The 9,204-nt window shown below is 43.0% G+C and overlaps 1 protein-coding gene across 2 annotated transcripts in view; it reads right to left on the bottom strand.

Moving 5' to 3' along the window:
* Positions 1–3,412: 3,412 nt before the first annotated feature.
* Positions 3,413–9,204, bottom strand: part of LOC117472743 (zinc finger SWIM domain-containing protein 6-like) — a 50,857-nt gene continuing 45,065 nt past the window's right edge. Inside the window, exons 11-14 of one of the 2 annotated variants that reach the window (XM_034118118.1) lie at positions 8,724–8,881; positions 8,436–8,599; positions 7,175–7,256; positions 3,413–7,070 (exon numbers count right to left, since the gene is read on the bottom strand). In XM_034118118.1, the coding sequence (XP_033974009.1) occupies positions 6,205–7,070; positions 7,175–7,256; positions 8,436–8,599; positions 8,724–8,881 (1,270 nt within the window). In that variant the 3' untranslated portion in view covers positions 3,413–6,204. The remainder of the gene's footprint in view (positions 7,071–7,174; positions 7,257–8,435; positions 8,600–8,723; positions 8,882–9,204) is intronic. The other variant, XM_034118119.1, reaches the window with a different exon arrangement.

Below are 9,204 nucleotides of genomic sequence, written 5' to 3'. Positions count from 1 at the left end.
ATGATGAGGCACTGCAGTAAAAAAGATATGCATAAAACACTCACCAGATGAGGCCCTGCAGAGTAGCTGCATATTTCAGGGCGCATCTCCCCCGATCTTCTGGTAGTTCAAATGACATTTGGCTGACTTGTTTTACATAGCTTAATATCTTCCAATAGCTTACAATGATTACCGATATTGGAACCAATAAAACATTTGTGGGCCAGAAATTGTGAAAGAATAAAATTAAATGATGTGTGTAACTTTGTTCTAACATTTTATGTCCCTCCAAGGCTCGTTCCGCTCTGCCTGAAAACGGCGGGAATGTCAAAAGAGGTAAAAAAGATGGCACCACAGTGTGTGCTCAGGGTGTAAGTTATGGCCGTAACTTTCTCACTCTGTCAGGCGCTTTAACCGCCTGTCCTGGAGGACACATTAACTTGGTATCCTTAAATAAAGTCCTTTAAATAAAGCTGGGGGAGTTAAATAATGAGAAAGCTGCTCCCACTGTCCTTTCTGCTTTTAAATGAACCTCTGCCTTTCTTATTAATGTCCCCTTATCGCTCATCACGGACACTGACCCGCTGCTGTAACCCCTTTCCACTCAACCACATGAGAAGCTCCGGCAAGTGGTCGCCGCAGAAGTAATTGAGGGCAATTTTCAAATTAAAAATTAAACCCCTCGTCCATCTTCATGCGGTGGGAGGGGGCGGAGGAGAGGGGTTTTGGGGCTGATGACTTGATCAGGTTTTGCGAGCTGGGCAGGTACTCAGGCTGGGCGAGGTGGGATGATGAACGAGGGGCATTAATCTCTGTGACAGAGAGAGAGGAGTTAGCAGCAGTGATAGCAGCGCTAACGGCTTTAATTAGCATTTAATCAGACGCCTCAGGGCCGATGGAGGGGGAGAGAGGAGATCAAACTCCAACGGCCTTGTGTGAGAAGAGGAGGAAAGGAAGACAGTCCCTGTCGTGGCTGGGCCGATGCTGCTGGCTGTGTTGAAGAACACATGCCTGTGATCCTTTTTGTACTCCTGGAATGATAGCAAGCGCGATGCACCACAAAGGCCCTGGACCTTTTGCAGATAGAGGTAGTGTTAGTAGCACATACACTGTCCTAATAGCCTACTGTAAATGTTGGGCCTGGGCTTTCCTTGATTGTTTGACTCCACATGTACTTAAAAATCATTTAAAAGATTATCGCTTTCAGAAAGGGTTGATACACAGTGAGGTGCATATTCATGGCCCCCAAATAAACCAGGATACAGGGTAAATTGTTTTTTAGAGCAGGTGGACTTCCTAACATTTTTAAATGATGCAAAAGTCAACAAGTAACTTGTTTTTTCAATGCAGTAGTGCCATACATAAGTAGCAGATGCTAATGGAGAGCGGGTGCTAAAGCTAATGCTAATACAACAACGAAAGAAAATATCAGCTACTTAAAACAGTAGCTTTTCACTTTCATACTGTATCAGTTTTGGATACAGTTTGCAGCTATGTGGCAGTGTTTGTTCCCAATTGTAACAATGAAGTGTTAATGAACACTGATTCACAACTCTGTCTGATTTGTTCTCCATAGCAGTGACGGTTCAGGCTGAGCAGGATTTCTCAACCACAAAAGAATAAAAGTGATATCTGTTGGGCAAAACACAAACGCAGACTATTATCGAGGAAAGGTCTGTGTTTTAATTATTTAAAAAACATTAAGCATAATAATGAAAACTTCCAGAACCAGTGCAGCCCTGAACCACCATAGCTCTTGTCAGGGGACTCCAGCAGAGAACTCTATAGAAACACCTGCAGATAATGACTTTTAACGTCAAAAATAAAATATAAAATGCACTTCATTATGCAGCATTTGGCTGCCACTATCTACATCCTATACAGCACATTTGAAACTCAGATTCAACACTTAGCTTTTTGAAAATATGTTTTCTATAGGTGACACTATAAAGAAGAAAAGATCTGCCGTTCTAGAGGAAAGTGTCAAGGCCTTGATGTGTTGTGGAACCGGGGCAGAGTAAGTGTGTGTGAAAGAGAAAGACACAGAGAAAGAGGGGGAGTGAATGCTCTAGATAGAAGTTTTGATGGTGATGGTGAGGAAGAGGGCTTTTGGCATGAAAGAGGCCGGTGTGTGATCATGATGTCATTAGGAGTATACAGTGAGACAGGCCGGAAGAGGCTGCTGCACCGCGCTGCACCCAGGGGACGTCATTACCAACTGGAACCGAGCAGGGACCTGCGCACAGGTCAGACACACAGGAAGTGGTCTCGCACACACACGAACAAGTGTAGGCTTACTTGCATGGATACACGTTTGCTTTTATGCTCCGACACACACACACACACACACACACACACACACACACACACACACACACACACACACACACACACACACACACCACACACACACACACACACACACACACCACACACACACACACACACACACACACACACACACACACACAAACACACACACACACACACACCACACACACAACACACACACACACACACACACACAACACACACACACACACACACACACACACAACACACACACACACACACACACACACTTTTCCTTGCAGGCAGGCATCCATCACATAACAAATGGACAGTTCTGTCTGGTCTCTGTCAGCACGGGTGCTTTTGTTGCTAAACCTGACGAATTCCTCAATATCTAAGCGGACACCTCTATGGACAAATGTGCCTCATTAATGAGCGCACACAGATGGACAGCGTACACACACACACACACACACAGACTGAAAGCTTGTGCTGTGCTAAGTTGCAGTGTGTATACCGGTGTAGCCGTCTGCGCTTCATTACTGTTCACACACAGACAGTTGCAGTGTTTTTGTGTCAATGTTTAATGAGGGGCTGGGAGTCTGGGGACCTTACTGCTGTCAGGAGCTCCTGTAGTCTGGAGCTACCACCTGTTCACGTTCACTCCCTAAAGGCCTTAACACACGCACACACACACACACAGACATGCAAACAAGATGGAGCACACACAAAAACATGTCTATACAAACACACACACCTGACAAACATACACTGATTTAGTCGTCCTGTGGCCCCACTGTCAGTGTTAGAGGCATGTAAACAGGTTACTGTGGTTGGATGAGCCGGGCTGCCTGACAGAAGCTACAAAGACCATGGGAATATCAATTGATACGTTTCATATTCCTCGTCGGCTCGCATGAGATGACAGCATGAAAGCTGCTGCCAGTGAGAGTGATCTCTCTCTGACGTTTTCTGACACCAATGTGTGATGGAGATCTGAACGATGCTGACTGATCGCCGCTCAATGATACGCAGACCAACTCTCAGGCCACGTCCCATTATAATCCATACAACTCTGTGAGAAACAAAAAGGAACATGTATCTTGTCAGGGTGCAAAACAAAAAGCAGGGAGCGTCAATATACATTTCAAAAAACTAACTTTTATTAAAACAAAAACAAAAAAAAATCAATTATTGACTCATTAACAAGATTATAAAACAGTGATTTAGTTACATAAATAAATTGATATCGGTGTATCAAATCTTAATTTCATAAGCATGTATACATGGGTCATTGTAATAAATAAAATGGGAGCGCAGAAGATTTCTACACAAAAAAAAAAAGAAAAAAAACAGCTAGAAAGACTCAGAGGAAATTGCTTCTGAAGAGAACAAGAGACACTGGACAACGTATTGTTTCACCAAACACACGTGAGGAATTGCTTTGTTAAAGCATGAGTTACACAGCCATTCACTTACTAATTAAGGACACTAAAGCTGGGACCAAGGTGGGTTGTCTCACCTCTTAGAACGCGTTTGGTTGTTAGATAGATCTCCTGTTTGGTTACTTTAAAGCGTTAAGACAAGGCAAGAGAAAAGGCTGCTTTTATCTTTAGTGAACACAAGATAGAAAAAGATGCACAGAAAAAGAAAAATCAGACGTATGAAGAAGGTAAAAAGGCAAGTAATGATAGGACAGCTGAACATTGCGAAGGAGACACCGGAAATGCTGCGTTGAATGAAAGGGAGAACTGAGTAGTTTTTTTATTCTTAGCTGGATGAAAACTGTGCATAATTGTCAATGCAAGTCTTGTTGAGCTGCACAACTATGAAGTTGCTCTGACAAGCATTGCACCATGAGGCTGACATCAGCCAACGTATTTAATGCATGTAAGGCTGAACACAAAATACATGATTTTCAGGCAGATTCATCTCCAATCAGCTCCTGTTTGAAGTACATTACAGTTTTATTTCCCCATAGCATCCTATGGAGAACTAGGCTAGTGCAACAGCTTACATGCATAATTAAGTTCTGTATTGTGTTTTCAAACATTGATCAACCAATTGTCAAAGGTAGTTTATGTCCACCCCCCTTTCCATGATTTTGTCGGAAGGAATGAACAACATTGTTTTCCCCCGCCATCCCCAATTTGAATCAACCTGCATTTCATGATGAGATCCAGCGTCCCACATATGAACAAATGAGGCCCTGTGAGTCCAAATCGCCATCAACAAAGTCAGTCTTTCTGATATGTTCTGTTTTCAACAAAAGAGAAAAGAAAAGAGAAGACAAAAGAGAGAAGGAGAACGAGAGAGAGAGCAAACTACAGCGGCTTCAAGTATTTCACATTACATAGAATACTCTGTATAAATTAGTTAACATATACTTTCAGATCCTCCATATTCAGACATATACTATGGCATATATACAGAGTACAATAAATGCTCGCTCATGTTGTGTCATGTTTTTGTCTTTTTCCTGTAGTCAGTCGTTCATTTGTTCCGCCTTTTTTCCTGTGTAGAGAAATCCCTGAGAACGTTCTGGTTGACAATTACTGAAGGTTCCACACAATGAACTTTAACAGTAGAGAGTCTAATTTCTATGATTCACATGCACAGAGGGAAATGACACTGGCCTAGTCTGAAAATACCGTACAATGGTGGCTGTAAGAGATGAGAGGGGACTGACATACTGAAGCATCGTACAAGTCTGTTAGAGCCAATTGTGGGGGTGTAAGTACCGATGCCGGGGCAGTGACGTACAGCAGAGTCCAGCGCAGAAAACACTCTAACTCCACATCTCCTCATAACCTCACTCGTGACTCTCCTTAACGAAAAATGTCAGCTATCATAGATGATACATATCATGATTTCAACCAAAAAAAAGGAGGGTGGGGGGAGCAGGTTTAATACCATTTCATGAGGTAGTCGTCTCCCTCTGGGTATCTACTTCAACTAGAAAACTCAAATATAAAGTGTATTAACTCAAACTTGGGGTGTAAAGAAAACACAGCTGTACTACATTACGTGAATGTAACAATAATACTCATTATCTTTGTGTAATGTGCCATCACTGTATTGCCTGCGTACTGTCCTCTGTCTTAAACAGGTAGTCATTATGGAGGTGGGTCGGGGGGGTTTCGACAATAACATGAGTTAGCTAAGAGCATTGTTGTGTGTAATGAAGCTAATGCCTGGGACCCAGAGAAAACTAATGGCTGCTCAAGTGCTGCTGCTGCTACTGCTGTGTCTAAAGAAATGCTGATGGCGGCTTTCTGTCAGTGCTAACCCAAGCTGTGCCGAGCCGAGCCGAGCCGAGCCGAGCAAAGCTGTGCATTGCTGCCCAGCGCCCACTGCTGAGGGCCTGGACAAGGGGAGGTGCTCTGTGAGGTTTAAAGCCTTAGTTTCTCTTTGAGGGTGCCGAGACTTAGGTTTTTTTTCTTCTTCTTTTTTATGTTTTTACATGAGCGCTATTGAAGAAGGGGCTTCAGCCACTTGACAATATATAACTCAATGTACACTTAAAAAAGGGGAAAAAGGATGCTTTAAATCATAAACATAAAAGAACTAAAATTTAAAAAAAGCAATTTCACTTTTCATTTTCCTCTCACACACATGTAGAGAAATACATACAACATTCACAACGTGACAAATTTCCTCTCTTCTGAAAAATAAAAACACTTCTGTACACATAGTAGTAATAATATTATTAATAATAATAATAGTAATAATGTTTATAACAATAACAACAGCAAGAACAATAATACCGCGTGTGGCTCTGTTGATTTTTTTGTCATCTTTTCCGTTCTCTTTTTGCTTCATTCTACAAGTCACATCCCTCTTTTTATTTGTCTATTTTATAAGTCCAAAAGAAGTTCAAAAGGCAGACTCAAGTTAATATAAAAGTACTAGATGGGGAGGTCAGCCTCCCTCTCAGCCGAACCTCTCCCTCACTAGCATCATAAGTTTCTTTTTGCCCTTGTAGATCTGTTTTAGGTTGTCTATGAACTGGGTGAACTGAATGTGTCCGTCGTGAGCCATCATGAACGTCTCCCGGGCCTTACCCAGGAACTCTATGAACTCACTGTAGTGGCGCGGGCTGATGTGTGTTAGCCGCGAGTGTGTGGTGTTGATGTAAGCCCCGATGGTTGCGTCCAGCAGCTGCCTGAGCGGCGCCTTGTCCAGGGACATTAACTTCCCAGAGTTCCTGCGGCTGTGAAGTGCCGACACCATGCCCGGCGTGGTCAGCGTGCACCGCCGCAAAATGTCCGAGAGCACGGTGGCGCACTTCACGCTCTTGACCACCAGGGGGATAACGGCAGCTAGCTCGTTTTTCCCCAGCGAGTGGCTGAGCGCACAGGCCCACAGCACATCGTTGATGGCCGGGTGTGTGTCCTGGTTGTAACTGAGGTTCAGATGAGCCATGGCTAACGTCGCCAGCTTATACGCCCTCATGGGGTAACCCCGGTGTTCCATGTAGCGTGCTATAGTGAACAGCTGCGTGTAGCTCATCCCCGTCGCCGCTGCGTCCAGTACAATCTGGTAGGCTGTCTCAAAGGCAATATGGTCCTTTTCACAGAGTGTAAGAGCAGAGAGGGCGCAGTTTTGGGGGTCCTTCATGGCACACTGCAGGGCGAGGGTCCGGGCAGACGAGGCCAGGTTCTCCTGCTGGTGGCAGTCCAGGTGAAGGCGGACGATGGTGCTGTTGGACATGACGGTGGTGGCCACGATACTGGTGGCTTCTGTGGGGGTGAAGAGGGTGAACCAGCTCTGCATGATGCTGTCCAGTGCATACACACCTGGCAAACGCACACGGGACAGAATGAAGAGAAAGGGATTAAATTAAGTACATTTTACATTTAAACAATCAAATGGAAACCTTTAAGGAGCCAAGCACACTTACCCACTTCAGTGGCACATGTGACTAACCAGCGCACCATCTCTCTCCGCCTCCAGTTTAATGTGGATAGAGTTATTCTCATGACCTAAGAAGGATGGGAAAAATGGGGACGCACAGTTGAGTTTCGGAAGAATTAATTTAAACAACAATAAAATCTCTAACTTGGGGCCATCTGCACAAGGAAACTGAAATATCTCTACCATTCCCATTGAGGCCTTTTTTTAATATAATATATTATACAGTAGGGCAAAGATTGTATTATAATTCAAACAGTCATTAAACAGGGACTCATTTTTCGGTGGTTGATTTGTCATCAGATACTTAAACCTTCTTTATGTTTTACTTCACATTTTCACACAGCTGCTTTGGGAATGACAAACCCTTAGGCAAACCTTCAAAGTAAATACTTGTAAAATGGAACACAAGGGGAGTATTAAAAGGAATGTAGTCTGTCCAAGATCGGCTTATTTCACTACAGCAGTGCAGGCTTGCTTCACAAATGTCAATGAACTATTTAACAATGAATTCTACAACTTCTTTGTGTATGTGAATCAAATGACACCATCAACCCTGCGCACAATCAAAAAAAAGTATTTTATGTAAGCCTTGTTTTTGCTTATGACAGAAGGAAACAATGACAAGCACGATTATAATCAGTCTAATCAGATAATCATTTGTATCCAACATCAACTTTTGGCCAGGATCTATTAATGTAGTCCTCAGAGTCATCTTCAGCGTCTTTTACAACACCCAGAAATGTTTACATTTTCAGAAAGCTAAAGGATACACATGGTCGGATCAGTAATGGTATGGTTGATATTTCACAGGAACGAATGCAAATACTGTTCCTTCAAGACGATAATGCCAACACAACCTTTTTCATGAAGTTTCATATACATCCTTGAACCTAACATCATAAGTGAACCATCCTGGCAGTAGTTTTCATCCTCAAAGGCTGTTAGAGCTCCCAGTATAAAAGTTATCATACAGCTAACATTTCAAGAATTCAAAGGAGTTTCATGGGGGTCTCTATTTTAACTTCATTTAAGTAAAGCATCACCGTCACACATACATAAGCAGAGGGGTGTTATGAATATGTGTCTGGTTTCCTTATCATTTCTATCCCAACTAAACTAGTAAACCTAATAAACCTTAACATTATTAAAACCCTAATGTACACACTTATTTGCAATAACAGCAGGACAAGCTCTTTAAAATGTGCCAGTAAATATACATCAGTGCCCATTTTGGCGTGGTCACGTACCTGCAGTCCGAGCTCCAGAGAGACTTTGAGAAGTGTGATGTCAGGAAGGCTGTCCATCAGAGTGGCGATCTTGAACGCATCTTGTGCAAGTTTGAAGATGTGAGACGAGGAGTGAATGTTTTTCTGGATGGACTCCAAGACTGTCTCCAGCCTGCGACTGTCACCTGGAAGGGATTTGAACATGAGAAAGCTTTAGACTAGGATTATATGTGTATGTTTCTCATACTTCCAGAGAGTGTTCACCAACAGTCTTTTCCTGTGTGTATTATATTGTGAATATATGCGCACCTTTGGCAGCAGTGAGCATGGTGGAGGCAAGCTCACACTGCTGAGACTCTATGTGGCTCAGGGTGAACCAGCGGGGGTATCGGTTGGGCACCACAGACACGATGTGGTGGGGTCGTGACAGGTCACCAGACGAGGCCGTCGACTCCAACACAGGCAACCTGACGGAATCACAGACAGAAAATTAGATCCATGTAACGCTATTCTGCGGAAAACAATTAAATACATGATATCATTCAAAGAAAAGTTTTTAGACTTTGATTATCATATTAGGTGAGCATTGAATGGAGTATGAAAGAGAATAATGTAAGAAAAACAGATGGGCTGAGAGATAGAGTGAATGAGAATCAGAGAGAAACACCAAAGGTCCAGGAATGATCAAAATCTTGTGGAAATCAGACAGAAAGAACACTGTTCAGACAGAAAGAAGTCTTCATTATCATGGTCTGAAAGTGACTTCAAAATGAAAATGACTTTAGTGATC

This window comes from Trematomus bernacchii, unplaced genomic scaffold (genome assembly GCF_902827165.1).
Source record: "Trematomus bernacchii unplaced genomic scaffold, fTreBer1.1, whole genome shotgun sequence".
Classification (NCBI taxonomy): Eukaryota; Metazoa; Chordata; class Actinopteri; order Perciformes; family Nototheniidae; genus Trematomus; species Trematomus bernacchii.
The sequence above is the reverse complement of the archived record's forward strand: the minus strand, read 5'-3'. Positions and strand labels throughout refer to the sequence as shown.